This window comes from Onthophagus taurus, chromosome 7 (assembly GCF_036711975.1).
Source record: "Onthophagus taurus isolate NC chromosome 7, IU_Otau_3.0, whole genome shotgun sequence".
Taxonomy (NCBI): domain Eukaryota; kingdom Metazoa; phylum Arthropoda; class Insecta; order Coleoptera; family Scarabaeidae; genus Onthophagus; species Onthophagus taurus.
Genome location: NC_091972.1, coordinates 21252143 through 21270711, shown reverse-complemented (window position 1 = coordinate 21270711; position 18569 = coordinate 21252143). Strand labels below are relative to the sequence as shown.

General features: G+C 35.1%; 1 protein-coding gene across 6 annotated transcripts in view; it reads left to right on the top strand.

Moving 5' to 3' along the window:
* Positions 1–269: 269 nt before the first annotated feature.
* Positions 270–18569, top strand: part of LOC111424670 (nephrin-like) — a 365438-nt gene continuing 347138 nt past the window's right edge. For 3 of the 6 annotated variants that reach the window (XM_023058298.2, XM_023058297.2, XM_023058292.2), the window contains exon 1: positions 271–753. In XM_023058298.2, coding sequence (XP_022914066.1) covers positions 597–753 — 157 coding nt within the window. In that variant the 5' untranslated portion in view covers positions 271–596. Of the gene's footprint in view, positions 754–18569 lie in introns of all 6 variants that reach the window. The other 3 variants (XM_023058294.2, XM_023058296.2, XM_023058293.2) reach the window with 2 other exon arrangements.

The window sequence follows — 18569 nt, the reverse complement described above, 5'->3', positions numbered from 1 at the left end:
AGATAACACCATCCAGAAAAGTGGTCTTTTCCTCCAGCAGGAAATATCACCCTCACGGCGAGAGATTATCCGTACACTGTATAAATATTCATTAGGATGACAATGTTAACTAGATTTGCAGCGGTCTTTAGAGCAGTCCGAGCAGGAATGCGCGTAGAACCGCGTCGTCGTGCCGTCTACTCCTTCCGCAGGACCTCGACCAGGACATGTCAGGACTTACCAGGACTGGCCAGGACCTCGATGTTAGTCGGGCGCCGCGCACCGAGCAGGTGGCACAAAAACAGCTTCGCGTTCGTCAGGACTCGGCGCCGTTCGACTACGAGCTCTTCAAAGCTCAGCGCGCGCTTCTCGTCCGATCGTAGTAAGGTTCGGGCCGCGTTTCTATTCGTTTGTGACGCAGGTTTCTTGTCACAGAAGAGGACTTACAGATCGCTAAGATAAAACAGAACGGTTTATCAAACGATATTGTTTAAAAAACTTACCATAAAAAAATTTTGTTTTAGGAGATTGAATCGAAGATAATGTGGACATATTGTGGTATTCGATGTGTAGCATGATTCTTTGAACTTCTTCAGTATACTTAAATAAATAAAAACATGTGGTTGTTTAATATGAGCTTTGTGTTAGTGCCGAATTTTAAAGTTGACACTACTGTCAAACTTTACACTTTTTTGTGGCGACTGTTGTTGGTGTGGATTGTATGTGTTAATTTGTTTGTGGTTGGAGGTATTGCTAAAGTCGAGGATGATACTGGTATGTACGAGAATAACAATTTGCTTATATAGTGTGTTTATATTACATCGTCATATAAAAGTTGAAGTAGCAATAATGTTTTAAAAAATTCAACTTTTATATTTCATGCCTCCACTGCAGACAATAAAATTCAAGTTGAAGTAATCTGGAATTATATAATATTGCGTGGTATAAATATTTACAAACTAAGTTCTTATTTGAAAAACATGGATTTTAGTCATACTTACCATTTTGATGGGAAATTATTTAATGCTTTCTTCTTTCTTTAATGTAAATGCATGCTTTATTTAACTGATTTAATGCATCATGAGAGAAAAGTTTCAACTCGTTTAGAGGTTGGCAGAACAGTTTTCAATGAACATTGAAATGTTCAAGTTTTCAGACCTCTCATGATGTTATGTTACTTGGCAACCGCTGTCAACCGCAAAAAAAAATTCTTTAAATTTAAGAAATTCTTCCAGGCAAAATAATGATTATGATTATTGAGATTTAAAACAAATTTATTTATTGAAGTTAATAGGTGCTTGGGAATTTTTTGCACGTGTTGTATTAAAACTAAGATGCTCACAAATACCTTTTACAATGAAACAGAACTTTGATAAAGCTTTAGTGTGGTATTGAACTTTGCATAAATGAACTTAGTTTCACTGTGCGTGAAGTGCTTCGACCTTTTGATTACAAAGGAATACATTTTGATGAAATCAAACCACGTTCTGTTATGAAACACGTGCTGTTATCAATGTACTTTTGAGCGTTTTGACCTCCTTATTATCACGATTATCTGACTACATTAGCGATTAAGACGATGAAAGATCTGCGATGAATTGGAAGGCAACTTAAATATCAGCGTTCGATTGTGGAATCTGTTCCACCGCCTCTGTCAAAGTCCAAGGTGGTGGAAACTGGCAATTTTTGCAGTACCTAACAACATTTTTACCCAATGGTTGTAGTGATCAGGATTTGCGACATGGTTCAGATATCCGATATTTCAAAAATAAATAAAAGGGCTATTGTCGTGAGGTTTGTTGAGAGCTTTGTATTTTATTATTGATAATGTGATTGTTTCCTACTGTTTGTAATGGGCATGTATCACATGTGCGGTTCTATGAGTAACTGCTAAATATTTATCTACGGTTGACATTATGTCTGCTTATTGACAGATTCGGTTGGATAAAGATTTGAATAAGTGTAGTGCTTTTACAATGCTGAATCGTGGTCTCTGCCAAGCAAAAACTCATTGATGGTAAAATTTTAAATGTTGCGTTTTTATTACTTATCTGTGTCAACCAAGTCAAAGGACAATGATCTGTTTCAACAATAAAATTAGTTAAATATAGGTGCGGTTTTAATTTATTTATTGCCCAAACTAATGCGGCACATTCTAATTCGCTTACACTGGAAGCTTTGTTTTCTTTCAGTTAATAATAAAGTATGTTCTTTATTGTTGTTGTCACATTGAAACAATGTAACACCCATTTCTCATTTTCCTTTTGTTAATTCAGATGGAGTTCTTTAACCGTGCCCATTTCTGTGTCCCAGATAAACAACTTAAGCTAATTCCCCACTCACATTTCTTTGCTTTTATTCTAACACAGCCTTATACATAGCTGTAAACACAAGTCTAAAGTGCTTTAAACAATCTATCCATATTATTGAAAGAATTACTATATCATCCAAATCACGTTTGGCAAATTCATTATCCAAAATTTTACTCATTAAAGTTTAGAAAGCAAACGGAGCAGATTGAAGCCCGAATACTAAAGCTACTAGTAGCTACTCGAACAAGACTTAACTAATTTGAGTTACCACACCGTTGCACGCAAGCTTCTATGTTAGGTACTGGGTCTATTATTGGCCTTGGTTCTTTACCTTCTAATTGTGTTATTGGTGTTGGTGAAGAATGTGGGCTGTATCTTCGTGTATAGTTTCTTTTAAGCTTGGAGATTGTGAATATGGTTTGGTTCAGATAATCATTTCTACTTTCAAAACAATATCATGTTGAATCAAATCTTCCCCCGGATATGTTACATCCATCGGAAATTTGAAGGGTACAGGAGAAAATTATCTAAGTCACAAATTACACATTTCAAGATGGACATGGACATTTTAAACAATAATTCTATTATACTTTCTATATAATCCAGACATATGATTGCTTAAAAATATGTTGATTTTCACTGTCAATTTTCTGCACTGAAAAGTGCGACAGGTTGGTTGAAAATGTTTTAACGAAAGCAGAAAGTTAACAAATTTAGGGCAAGAATTAGGCAGAACGATACTAAAAAGGTAGTAGAAACCAGATAAAGAATCTTTTTAACTGTAATTACACGCTCTTCATTATAATCTATTTCCTCTAAAATTTCTATGCCATTCTGTGTGGAATTAAGTCCTTTTGTTAATTTTGCAATGGTTAGGACATTTCCCGGTTGTGCTAGTTCAACATTATTTTCTTTATTTTCATTTTGTTGCTGGATTTCAATTAGCTCGTCAAGGGTTAGCTCCTCATCATGTGACTCTAAGAGCTCATCTTCGCTATCAAGCTCCAAATCGACTTACTAAAGTAACAATATTTGCTGCTATTTCAAGTTTAGGATCGTTTTCTAGTAATTCTTCAGGTGAATCCGTAAAGAAGTCCGGACAAAGCTTTTTCCAAACTCCCTTCATTGTTTTTCGAAGAAACTTCGTTCCACGATTCTCTTATGATTCTGACAGCATCGAGACCATTAAATTTATTCTAAAAATCTTTAAGGAAACCAGTTGTGATCGTAATTAATAGGTTGATTTAAACAGTTAAATGACCGTCCTTGATCCATAGGTTGAAGTAAACTAGTCGTGTTTTGAAGCAAAAATATTACTTTCACGCGAGGATTATAGTTGATAAGGTTAGCTGGCGAGTGTCCAGGTGCGTTATCAATAATTAACATCACTTTAAATACAATGTCCTTATAGGAACAGTATCGTTCAACTTCCGGAATAAAATGATTTCCAAACGAGTCTTCAAATAAAGAAGCAGTAATCCATGCTATCCGATTGGACTTTCACAATGCACGTTCTACGAGACATTTTCTTCCAGAAAAAACCCGTTTCGTCTGCATTAAATATGGTCTGTGTGCTATAACCGCTTTCTTCTATTAACTTCTTGAATGCGATAGGAAAAGATGCGGCGACTTTATCGGCACTTGCTTGGCACTTGCAACTCCATGCAATATTGTGCCAATCGCATCTTTTTTTAAAACGACAAAACCAATCATTGCTGGCTACAAGTTTCATCTTTTGCATCATCTGTAAATTATTCTTTTAACTTTTAAAAAATCTGCCTGACTTGATTACATATGGTATTCAGATCTCCTGGACAATTTTTGACATTCACTTGGTTTTCACACCATACATTAAGCAAGGTTTCCATTTCAGCTATCATACCATGTCCTTAACGAATTAAATTTGAATTTAATGACTGAGCATTTTTAACAACGTCATGAATTGTAGCTTTATCTTTTATTATTGAATGAACAGTAGTGTAAGCAAGGTTGAATTTGTGTACCAATTCACATATTTTCATGCCTTCTTCAATATTCTTCACAATACTGTGTTTTAGCTCAAGTGTTAAAATTTTACGTGTTCTTGGAAAATTTGGAGAATCAAATCCTTTTTTTTTGTTGACATAATAACATAATATGTAAGGAAATAAATAAAGCTTTCAACTAATGTTTACTATGTTTATACTTACGTTGTTCTAAAGCACTATTAAAGATATTCTTATAAACTGACTAATCAACACTCGATAGATTCTCGTACGAAACTAATGTGAACGAGCTAAAAATATTATGATGTAATCTTCTACCGAGCAAAGTGGAGGGAGAACCGCTTAACTACGTATCTCCGGGTTTACGTAAGTTGGGTTCACGTAAGTCAAGGTATTACTGTACTACAAAAAGCACCAACTAAAACGACTAAAAGACAAAAATGTTAAAGAAGTAAACCTATGAGAATCGGTTCTCACGACTAAAAAATGAATTGTACTCCAACAAATAACATTAAAACTATTCATTGTTCCATGCAAGTATCCTCAGTGGATTAATTTCTCCCCATTGAAGCACCATTCAGATCTCTGCGGAAAATAAGCTGCATGTAACATGTCTTTTTTGATCCCTCGTCCACTATGCATAATGGGTATTCAATATGATTTGAAGAGGCTAATAGTGGTTGACTTCTCAGTGAACAAAAAAGACGCTAGTCAAACATCCTATCAGCATGTAAACCAAGATCTTTTCGCAAAATGTTCCATATACTGTGCATCCAATCCAATCTAGCAATCTCTAATCTCGCTGTCCTCTGAGCACTGCTTTCTGAGTATCTTCTTCAAATCAACATCGAAACAACTATACAAGTCCTCTTGTTGTGGAATTCGTGCTAATCGTACTATCTCAATGATATGTTACCAGTTATTATGATTCTTTCTGTAGCCAATATTGATTTATATGAAAATTAACGATTCTTCTAATTTTTTTCTTTCTAAATAACACTTTTATGTAATAACATTACAATTCATTAAGTTCCCATTAACCGCTCTTTAATCATTCTAGCACTTGTTGGGTTGCAATTACAAATTACGCAGTTTAGTGCGTTTGACTCATTGGGCTAAACGATTCAATTTGAAGGAATATGATATCAACACTTATAACACTTTATTCCAGATGCTCTATCTCGTGCAGCGCCAGCTCTGTGTTTCTAGAAGTGAAAAGGTTGATATAGCGATTAATCTATAAATGTTGCCTATTTTGATAATTCCTAACCCGATTCCATTCCTGCTTTCAAATAACTTATCTAGTTGCATTTAGTTATTGGTGTTAATTAAAGTGTATTATTTATTTCTACTGGAATTTTTTATTTATTATTCTAGTGTAAAAAAACATTACAAGAAAATTCGTTTAATTTTCACTAATTAACAAAATATTGTTGCATATTAAATAAATTAAAATATTGTATATTTTTTATTTGCCAATCCAGCAGAGTATCCTTTGATGTAAATTTAATTAGAATATTTAATTTTGTGAAATGAAATTCTACTCCAGCTGTTTTAAACACGAGCAAACGTCAAAGTCCACGATTTTAATATTACTAATTTACCACACGCAAATATTTCTCTCTGTTAACCGTACAATATCCATAACAATGTTATTGAAACTTACTAATCTCTGGGTAACTAACCTGATTAAACTTAATCTTAGAAAATTCCCTTAATGCCATAGCTGGTAGCAAATTGGGTCCAGAAAATTTGCTTTATCGTATTAGAAAATCCTGCTCGGTTTACAACGTTTGGGAGGCCCTGGTGGCTATTAGCTAATGTCCCGACAATTTACCAACGACTTCAACCTATTCTTACGCGAAAACTATTCCCAAAGAGGAATTCGCGTGCGAGCCATAGTTACTAGAACGAGGCGAGACGCTCATTAAAGTAAGAGCAGGTGACGAGCGTCATCTAAAGGACCGGAGAGAGCAGTCGAGCCATTAGTAAACAAACACTCTGAAAATTAGCCGGGAAAATTGCACCCTCGCAGCCGTTTTAGATCCGTTAGTCATTTTCCTCTCGTGCGCGCGGGAAACTTTAAAGTCGGTCGAAATTATTAGGTGCAAGAAATCCGCGTAAGAAGTGCCTCCACCTTACGGAGGAAATTTCTATGAACGGTGGAACCGTATTTCTTGGCTATAAACTCCTGCAGCGTCCAGGTTATAAATTACTACGGAACGTCTCGTAGAGCAGTCATAAAACGTTGGAAAACGGTGTAGCTCATTTTAGAAATTTGAATTCGAGGGGTAACATTCAATTTTGAAAACAAATGACGTTTTAAACTTATATAGAATAGATTTAAATAGGTTTTAAATCAATCCTTTAATGTTTTGACGTCATCTCCGAGGCCAACCTTCACTCCCAATTACGAACTAATCAATTTTCACCAGGATTCGTTAGAAACTTCGCTTTCCGAGCTATTCCGCGCTTACGTGATAAGAGAAGCGCGTAATTGTAACCATAGAACTCGAATTCCATCCCGTTCCCTTTCAGACCTTTGCCTTTAAATTTCCCTTAAATTATGGGTTCCAATTCAAGATGTCTGCGCTGAAAGATCGCGCCGCAATTTAGCCTTTTTCATATCCGCGGACAGATGAGCTTAGCAGGGAGCAAGTTTAGCGAAAAATTAAGACATTTTTTGTGTTCAAATGGGAGAATAATTTTACGGGAACTTAGCAAGCGGGGTTAACAAAAAAATGTATCTCGGCGAGGAGCATAAATGCGAAAATAATGACACCTAACCGTGAAGTTGGGGTTTTTATTATGTCCCAGTAATATCACCACAGCAATCGTGTACAGAATGCAAACTCTTATTTAACATTTCTGAATTTGAGTGTATTTTGATACGATTTGTTTATTAATAATTAATAAATATGATTATAATGTGATATTGATTACAATTTCTGACCACTCAATCCTGCAATTAATCCGGTATGAAATATTAATTGTGTGCGCACTGCAGTAACAACTTAATATTTAAATTCATATCGTTATCGAACATGGAAAAGCTGACATAATTAATAGAGATTAATTTAATAAGTTATGTAGGCTTAGAACAGGACTGATTGCATATAAAATGTAAGCTAAAATTACTTTATGAATTAAACAGATCCAAACCGAAAAATATATCATTAAATTATAACCAACATTATCAACTTAATAAATGCATATTCGTTATGTTGAGAACAAAGAGGTCGTGAAGGCGGCCAGATTATATTTTAAGAATGGAGGTCGTCAAATTTTTTATAATCCAAAGTTTTTTCAGAAGCGACAAGAAATCGATCATCTCATTTTTCGAATGATCATTTTAGTATTTGATGAACTGAAAAGCGTTTCCACAAAATTTGAAGTTATAATCGATGTGTGCGTATTAAATTCACTTCTGTATACAAGGTGCATCAAAACGTTGTTTAATTAACGGTAAATAAGGAAATATGGTAAAAATGTCTACTGAATTTAGTTACCTCAAAAATTGTAATAAATGGCATTAGGAAAAGTTGTTCTTTTTTTTTAACTCTTAACAAGTTTTGTTTGAAAAATATTTTGCTACAAACAATAATTAGGAAGATTGATAAATAGCATTGATAAAAGTAATTACACTTTCGAATGAATCAATTTAGTCAATTTTGACTAATGGTGCTATTTAAAAAAATCAAGGTGGCACTGGATCCTGAAAAGTTTGAAAGCTAAACAGTTGTAAATTTTGTTAATAAAAGATTTTGTTTAGTCCTAATTCACATTTCAAATTTCATGTTGATCCGACAAGTACTTTTGGAGATATTATGCCGGTTCCATACTGAATGAAGACTTGTGTATATTCCATGATATGCTATTTTAAAATTGCATATCGATAATAATATATCGTGAATAACCTCTGCAAAGCCTATAACAATAAAATAATAGTGAAAGCCTCAATAATGAATGGAGAATTATAACTAATATCATGGTATATATCAATTGCACTTGAGCCTATTGTGCTCATATGAAATTTATCAAAAATATTTGTGCCTTCTATATTGTTTTAATATAGTATACATATATATCAATCTTAACCTAACTTAGGTGGAAATTAAAAGATGCACTTTTAACGAGTAATGTAGCAATGGAAAAAATCTAGACGACTCTTGCAGTAGCATGGAAACAGTAATTGATACATTTAGGAGAGGATATTATGTAGCTTATAAACTAAAACATAAACTTATTTTTAAACTTATAAACAAAATCAATTATATGAAACAGACCATTAATTTCTTGGCTGTTCGTCTGACCAAGTTGCTAAAAAATAATAAAAATAATATAAATATAAATAAAAACAATAATGTTGATTGTAAGCTACATGAAACCAAACCAAAGCTAACAGTAACTCCGAAAATATCTAAAAAAAAATACAAAGACCGCAAATAGTAAAGTTGTTTCTACGGCTGTTGCAAAAACACCTATTCGTTCTGCAAATCATCACTTAGAGAATGTACTATGCTCATCTGAAATTCCTAAAAAAGTCGTAGAACTATTGGTAATGCCTCTACAAGAAATAGTGCAAGAACCACGTAAATCAAAAGTAATGCTTTTGGCTGACAGTCACGGACGATAATCCAGCCAGCATATACCTTTTGATTTTACAAATCATTACTTAGAGAATGTACTGTGCTCATCTCAGACTCCTAAAAAAGTCGTAGAACAATTGGTAATACCTCCACAAGAAATAGTACAAGAACCACCTAAATCAAAAGTGATGCTTTTGGCTGACAGTCACGGACGACAAGCTTTTAAGAAAAGGTTTGATGTTTCGGATGCCATGTTGCAACCTTTTTCAGAAACTGGTTCGTAGTAGAACTTGAAGTGAACTTCGCACCTAACTTGCAGGATAATTACGACGTTCCAACAGTTTTCGAACCTAATGCTAATGTTTGTGATGATCTAGAAGATGCCGAAAAACTTGTTTTTCTTCAAACGTCATTAAATGACAACTTTGTTGCCGTGTTTACTCGTGGTAAAAGTAAGTCATTGTTGCATAACAACGGTTGCTAAGAATAACATAGCAAAAAAGTACTTCAGCGTTATGGCGCTAAAGTAAATTTCACTTTAGCGCCATAACATAAAAAAAAATGTTTGATGAAAAAATACTATGTTTTATTCGGAAGAGAAGCAGTTTCGTTTGTGGCTGGTCCGTCATTGCCGGCAAACTATCGGACACGCCACAATTAGCGACGAACGCATTGAGTCGCTAAATGACAGACCACGCCATAAAAACACTGCTTCTCTTCCATATAAAAAAATATACTATTCTAACTATAATCAAAATAACTATGCCATAATTATGATTGGTACCAATGACGTTTTGAGTGACAGTAAGGTTTTAAAGGATGTGTATGATAAAATTAAGTATTTATACAATCATTGTAATTTAATTTATGTATCGGTTCCTTATTGTTATGGTAAGCACAGTTTAAATGTAAACATTTATGAACAAAACAACCAAATGTTTGGATATTTTAAAAATTCCATTAGAAATGTTGATTGTTTTGTTGATGTCAATTCCTTTTTAAATTTAGGTGATAAAACTAAACACGGACTTCACTTGAATTCTATAGGTAAACGAAAACTGTAATTTAAGTAGGTTTTGTAATCTAAAGTCAATTCAATGCAATGATATGTATTTTCACAATGGTGCGTCAGCGATAAAAATTATGTAACTAATGTTGGTGATGATAATTGTAATATTAACCGTTTAAAATTTCCACAAAGAGGGGTGGGTAACTGATTACCTTAAAGTATTGCATTAAATACACAAGGGCTCCGTAATAAACAACATGAAATGTGCTCCTTTTTGCAGGATAACAAGTTCGACGTGATTTGCATTAATGAGCACTGGCTCAGAAGTGAAGAACTCAAAAACTTTGCAATAGAGAATTACACAAATTTTACTGATTGTTCTGTTTCCGTAATTCAGCTTTGCATGTCTGGTTATCTGGCAATTTCATTCTACTCTAAAATTCAGAGTGAAATTCACATACCAAAAACTACATTTAAACATAGTAACGATACAAGGATTGTATCAATTTTATAATTGTGTTCAAAGCATTGATTTTTCTTTTGTTAATAATAATAATCAATGCGTGAATGAAAAATTCGACTTGTGTTTTACCGTTCAATAAGGGCATAAGAAACTTGAGAAATAAACTTCTATTATTAACATCCCTGTATAAGCAACGTCCGCGACTTCTTACGAAACAAATGTTGAATAAACATAGAAAAGTTTACAAAAATGCTATCTTAAATAGTAAAAGGTTAGCGAATACAAATTATATAAAAAAAAACTCTAAAAACATACAAAAGGCAACTTGGGCAGTAATTTCCTCAAGTAATCTCACAAAGAAACGACAAAAATCCTCATTAATTTCACTAACAACTACCGATTTTAATGGGTATTTTGAGAGCATTGGAGTATCAACTATTTCCTCAATTGCAGGGGTAGTAAATCCTGTGAATGACATACAGGTTGGCCCACTTTTCCGGTTCAGAGAAATAACTATCATCGAATCGCGAGATATCATTTGTGATTCAAAAAACAGTTCAAGCAGGGATGCTGATAGTTGTTTCACTATGTAATCTAATAAATCAATGTATTAAATCCTCAATTTTTCCCAACTGCTTGAAAATCTCCAGGGTTGTTCCGATTTTTAAAAAGGGAGATAATAACGACGTAAGTAATTATAGACCCGCATCAATAATACCGGTATTGGGTAAGTTGTTCGAAATGGCTCTGCACCGGCAACTGACAAGTACACAATTACAACATTACAGATGGAGGTATAGATTTGTTGGGCTCTTATTTGAGAAATCATTTTCAATATGTTTTTTACAACACACAATCTGAAAAGCTGCTTGTTGAGTGTGGAGTTCTTCAGGGGATCGGCACTCGGACCTTTACTATTCATTATTTTCATTAATGACCTGCCCAAGTGTTTATCACGGAATACGAACATTATATTGTATGCTGATGACACAACTACCATCGATATGTAGAAACTACTCGATGATCTTAAAAGACAATCCGAGAGATTACGTACACTTATTTTTGACTGGTTTACAGCTAATTCTCTTAGTGCTAATCAGTCGAAGACACTTTTCTCTTAATAGAGAACATTATCTTTGCATCAAATTTTCATCTGGTTTATATCAAGTCAAGTTTGCACACACTCAATTCTTCATCAAGTTTGCAACACTCTTCTATCCAGTATTCATTAATAGTGCATTCACGAGTGCAACATATTTGAAATTATAGATACATCTTTTAGCTCTATTCAGAAGAAGTGCCATTCTAATATTTCCATTAGATTTTATGGTCAGTACACTTGAAGCAGCCAATTCGAGTGCAGTGTGTTTGATGTGAGTATCTGCTTTCACTAATTTTGTTTGTTTAACTGTTTCTCCACATGTAGCACAAATATTTGCAATAACAGAACAATTAAATCTATTATCTTGTTTACAATTTCACCGAATGTTATAAACAGTTATAAACATAACGAATGTCCGGTTCCTTTAATGTTATTGAATTCAGCATCAACGTTCCACTTAACGTTGATAATAAGTAATGCGGTTTTGTGAATGAATAGTTCTTTGTTCTATCCTTTTGATAGAATTTGTATTGTTGTCTTTGTGTATTCGTATACCTTTTGTATTGCCATATTGTGTTGTTTATTGATCTTGGAGTCTTTCGTTTAAGTTTTCTTCGGAATCGCACTTTTTAACCTCTCCATGAAATCTCCTTACGAATTTCGGTTTCGTTCCTAAACCTCGTTGCAAACGTAACTCATTCCGACAATATATACAAAGATTTTCAACAATATTTGTACTAGAACGGAAAAGGTGATCCAAATTGGGTTTTAGGATTTGAATTGCTTACAAGAAGATACTGATTTTTTTGCAAATAATCATATGGAGCGATGAGACCCGTTTTCATTTGAATGGGTATGTGAATTGCCAAAATTGTCGCATTTGAGGTAGTGAAAATCCAGATTTTATTCAAGAAAAACAATGCATCCAGATAAATGCACTGTTTAGTGTGCATTGTGGGCTGGAGGAATCATTGGTCCATACTTGAAATTTGCATTGTTATCTTGGTGTATTCGTACCTTTTGTATTGCCATATTGTGCTGTTTATTGATCTTGGAGTCTTTCGTTTAGGTTTTCTTCGGAATCGCACTTTTTAACTTCTCCATGTAATCTCCTTATGAACCTCGTTTTCGTCTCTAAACCTCGTTGCAAACGTAACTCATTCCGAGAATATATACAAAGATTTTCAACAATATTTGTACGACAACGGAAAAGGTGATCCAAATTGGATTTTAGGATTTGAATTGCGCACAAGTGGATCCTGATTTTTTTGCAAAAAAGTCATATGGAGCGATGAGACCCATTTTCATTTGAATGGGTATGTGAATTGCCAAAATTGTCGCATCCAGAAAAACAATGCATCCAGATAAATGCACTGTTTAGTGTGCACTGTGGGCTGGAGGAATCGTTGGTCCATATTTTTTTTGAGGACGAAGCCGGTAGTGCTGTTACTGTCAACGGTGTACGCTATCGGGAGATGTTAAACAACTTTTTCCTTAATGAAATCAATGCTTTGAGCTGAAATGACATGTGGTTCAACAAAATGGAGCCATATGTCACACAGCACGTGAAATAGCCACTTTAATTCAAACCTAATTTCCTAGTCTTGTTATCTTTCAGAGGGGCAACATCGATTGGCCGGCAAGGTCTTACGATCTAACCCCACTACACGTTTTCCTCTGGAGCTATTTGAAGGAAAGAATCTATGTCAGCAAACCTGCTACAGTTCCAGAACTAAAGCAATTACTAAGACAATAACATATTTCTTAAAACTTGTTCCTTGTCAAACTTTGATTCTTCAAACGCTGTTTATTTACTTCAATTAGCTGCTACTTGATAGTTAATAATTGACTTTATCTTGAACATTTCAAGCAAAGTTGTTTTTATATCAACATTACCTGTTTGCATACCTATGTAACTTAGAATACCGTATAGAATGCATTTAAAATGACGTATCAGTATCTAAGCTGGTCACATCGTTGCAACGACAACGCATTTAACGGGGCGTTTTTAACGCTCGACTTCCTGCTCGCGGTGTTTTCCAGGACAGTTAAATTAATTCTTGCGACACTCGGTTGGTTTCTAACGCGCAATTTACATGCGACATTGTTTTTCTCTTAATGCGCACTTGTCTGGAGTTCCCGGCGCCACCAGGAAATGTATTCGCTGCCGTCGGCGAGTCGTTAATTACGTTTAGAGCGGATCGAATACCGTTTAAACATTGCAAGTGGAATCGATAATTAATATGCGAGCCACGAGATCGACTTCTGAAGCGGAACGGAAAACTGTCTAGAAACTGGCGAGACCTTGATTGGCATTTTGTCCTACAAACCACTACCTACCCCCCTTAGTATACGAAGCAGGCCCGTAATTACGGGTGTTCGCGTTGACGGGAGACTGTCGAAAGTGTATAATTTGAGGTAATTGGATACGGGATGATTGTGGAATGTAATTTTAGCAATTTTGTGGAATGGAATTATAGACCACCGCTTTATAAAGCTAACAATGAGGTTAATTCTAAACGTATGTAAATGTTAATATTATTGAATTGTAATTTTGTTATGTCCACATTGCCACTGTAACTCTTTGATGTTTAATGATACAAGCATAACGGTTGTGTACATATATTTTAGGAGAAAAAAGAAAAGTTCCCATTTGGAGCGTGTCATGGGGACGTTTTAACGACCGACATCACTAACGGTACCGTGCGATAAGGTTGCTAATAACGACCTCTTTAAGATACCATATATCAGTATCAGAGTGAAACTCGAGTATCACCATGAAGGGTTGCTTAGCGATGCGGAGGTCTGGTATAAATTCCTAAGTAATGAATTTGATAAAATGCTATGTCAACGTCTTCCGATTATCGTCCACTTTATTTACGTTATAAGGGCAGAATTTAATAAAGCCAAGAACGACGATGGAATTTAAAATTCGCACCGAGTACAAAGCAGTTCGTTATAGAAGCGCAAACTGGAAAAAGAGCAGCCGTTTTTTTTAAGTAAACACTCTCGAATCTTTATTGATTAATTATGTAGAGTCAACAACAATATGAGGCAATTCGTTCCGCGTCGGACTTCTTCTATTTTCGTAATCAATCTCCTGTTGTGGCAACGACTTTCAAAAAGGGTTAATATATTACTTCTCGTGGGTTAACACGTACCTACCAAGCTAATGAATACGAAGCCGTATCGATTTATCCTGCCCGAAAGATAATGAGCTTCCGTTCGTACGATATTGGTAGGGGGAATACCAAAGAACCCCACTACACCCTTTTGTTGTTCCGTTTAAACGGCACACAGCGCATCAAGTCTTCATTAATTATAACCTTAATTTACCTAAATCCATTAGCGACGTCGAAAATTGAAAAAACATTAAATACTGATTACCGCTTGGTCATTAATTCTGTTACACGTAACAAGGACTCGGTCACTAAACACGTGCATCTACTAATGAAGAAAAATAACTCGGAGTTTCGTTTGTGTTTAGCCGAAGCGACATTATTAATTACTTAGCTCCGATCGTATACTGATTTAAACCATAGATATTATACCCATTGTTTATGTGAATTAATTAATATTTTGCACACACAAAGGAAGTGTTTCTTTATGATGGTTGTAGTTTTCAAAGGTGTCCATAAAATTAATCACGCACGCAACTATAAAATGCAAATTCATGGGCTCACCCGCTGCGAAAACTACAAGAATATGCAATTAGTTGAGACACGTTGGTGTAATACATTTAAGTAGTATTGTATTAAGTGGCATTTTTTATTTCCGCTTTAAATAATTTAATACAATTTTCTCTTCGATTCTTCGTTGAACTTTAAGAACTCCATTTTCGAAGGTGGTTTTCAAGCACATCCAGCTTTTGGACTGATTGACAGTAGGAACAATCCGTGGCGAGGAAGCCGCGGCAATCATTTGCGATTACAGTCGACCTACTTCGACTTTAGAGTGAGTGCATTTCCATTATCGAAGAAGAGTATCCTTTACGAAAGACTTTCAAGCGAGGATGGGAACCCTTCTAACAGATCAATTATCCTTCTTGTGTCTGTTTTTTGACTTTATTATTTCCCGTCGACGTGAAAACTTACTCAAAAGGAAATTGAGTAATTTTTTTATGAAATAGATTAATCTCAAAAAAAAGAACATGTATTATAATCGAATATGTGATTGAGTGATTGGTTGAATGTTGTGTGATCTTCAATGATTGTTTTACTATAGCCGGAAGGTTTTGATTGTGCTGTTGATGGCGTTACATCCCTATAGGGTCGGCCGGCGAAATGGTCACTAAAACCTGTCACAATTGTTACCGCACGTTCGATAATTGGCAATGTTTTTTTTGCGGCGCGTAAATGTGAAAGACACGTGGGAGATACGTTATCGTTTTGACAGCGTGCCGCGCCAAAATTTAACTTGCTACCGGTGTAGCACTGATTAAATTCGTTACCGGATCCAATTACACTTCATTGACCGATATTGGATTTTTTGGCCGATGGCGATGCTTTCGGCCTCGTCCGCGGCACGTCCATACGACAAAAAGCTCCACACCGATTCGTTTATCGATGGCCAGCTCGCACCAACCAAATTTATTATAGTGTAAAGTTGTTAAAATTTTCCAACTCCATAATATAACACGGGAAAAATCAAAAACTCACTGGCGCGAATATTGGTGAATTCGTGTGTTTGGCTCACAGTACCTTATTGGACCGTAAAAGGCTTTATTAACTAGCTGGTGCCCCGCTTTTTGTGTGCTTTACAACAGCTAGTGTAGCGAAAATTATTGCAGCCGCCATTTTACATGTCAATGATTTGTATCCGATAATTTACGGGGACCTTTTTCAGTTCGATCATGGAAACATTTGGAACGTGGCGTCAACATGTTACGGTTATTAATTTTATTTTATAAATTATGTGAATATTTAATATGTTAGTTCTAATTTACATGAAATAACATACATATTGAAACAAAATTTAAATAGATATGGAGATGGGTGTGTATAACGATGTATTTTAATATGTTTTGAGGCTATGGAATACATAAGATGTGTGTAAGTTTATTCATTAAATTATTTAAAACTTTTATTAGCTACGTTTTTAAACCAATCCATATTTTGTTCCGTATTCAACATTTTCAACAAGTAAAAGTTTTATTTGTACCTGTAAAGTACCAAAATTATCTTGGAATTAGTACAAAAACATTTTTTATTGTCAAGGACTTGTAAATCTGTTTTATTTTGTACATAAAATTGTATTAAAAAATAGTTAAAAAATGGCTTATTAACCCTCCAGTACTAACATGATTTTTGTAACACCAGTATTAACATCGGTCTGTCAGACCGAACCTACCAAAAAATGCTTTTTCTTCGTTTCTTTACATTTACAAAGTAATTTTATGTACATTAGATGTTAAAACAAAAGGATAATATGTTTGAATGATATACATAGTCAGTAGATCTAACGTGCTCCATAATATAATTAGGTTCTGTAATAAGTATTTACCGCGCCATTTATGAATATGGTGAACTTTTCAAACAAACAATGTCTAACTATTGTAAAAACACATTACAAAAATGGTGAAAGTTTTGCGAAAACTGTTCGCCAATTACGTCAAGTTTTCGGTCGCAATAATGCGTCAAATGAATCAACAGTGAGGCGTTTAATTACAAAATTTGAGACCAAATTTATGCTGGTGGATCAGAAGATCAATGTTCGTCGTCGTCCTTGTCGGTCACTTGAAAACATAGCTACAGTAAGGGAATCTGTGGTCGATAATCCAAGAACTTCCATTCGGCATCGTGGTCAAGAATTAAACATTTCCAGAAGCACTATGTTTGTACGCATTTGCACGCGTACAAGGTTCAATTGGTGCAAGAAATCAAGCCAAGGGACCATGCGCAACGCCGTGGATTTGCTGATTGGGTGTTGGAACATCATCAAATTAATGCGGATTTTTCGAAGACAATCATTTTTTCAGATGAGGCACATTTTCAATTCGACGGATACGTAAATAAACAAAACTGTCGAATTTGGGGTGCTGAAAATCCTCGTGTGGTATTCAATCAACCAATACATCCACCGCGAGTAACTGTTTGGTGTGCATTTTGGACTGGCGGAGTGATTGGACCTTATTTCTTTGAAAATGCGCAAACTGTTAATGGTGTGCGGTATCGGGAAATGTTAACGGAATTTTTGTGGCCCGAATTGGATGCCATTGATGTGGAGGACATGTTTTTCCAACCACCAGACGGTGCGACCTGCCACACAGCACGTGAAACAATGGCGTTATTGCAGACCAAGTTTCCGGGCCGTGTCATTTCTCGATTTGGCGATCAACATTAGCCACCAAGATCGTGCGATCTAACACCGACGGACTTTTTTCTTTGGGGCTATGTAAAGGAAAAGGTGTATGCGAATAAGCCTGAAACAGTTGAAAATCTTAAAGAGGAAATACGGCGCGCTATTGGTGAAATACAGCCACATTTATGCGAAAACGTTATTGAAAATTTCAACAAAAGAATAACCCTGTTCCAGAGGTTTCGTGGTGGCCATTTGCCTGATGTTGTATTTCATATTTAATCGGAACTATTTTTCTTTATGTTGAAATCAAAATATTTGCTTAATTCAAAAAATAAATGTGTTTTTCTTTAAAATTAAATCCGGCGCCCTTGTTGGGACACCCTTTATTAATGTTTAACGCAATCACTGTAAATTGCAGCAACATGCTCTAAACATAAATGTTTTTTTACATTCAGTACACTTACATTTTGTTTTGCGATCTTTTTTTGCATTACATAAGGAACATCTACCATACTCTGTGTTTTGCTCTTAGGCAACAGATTCAGGTCCCATGTTGCAGATTTCTTTTGTGTGCATTCGGGTTAAATATGGCACTTGTTGAGTTGTTACACGCCTCTTCAGGTAATCTGTCGCCAAATTAAAGGAAAGTTTTTCCAGAAAAGTTTTCGAAGCATATTTGAATTAGGATTTTATGAATTGAAAACAGAAAAAGCATTTATGGCAGCTTTGTCCAATACACGATAAAAAATTACTATAGGTCACCTTCTTATGTTTCTGGCACAGTTGTAGTTGGCACCTAATTGCTCGACTGTGTCAACACCACCGTTGGT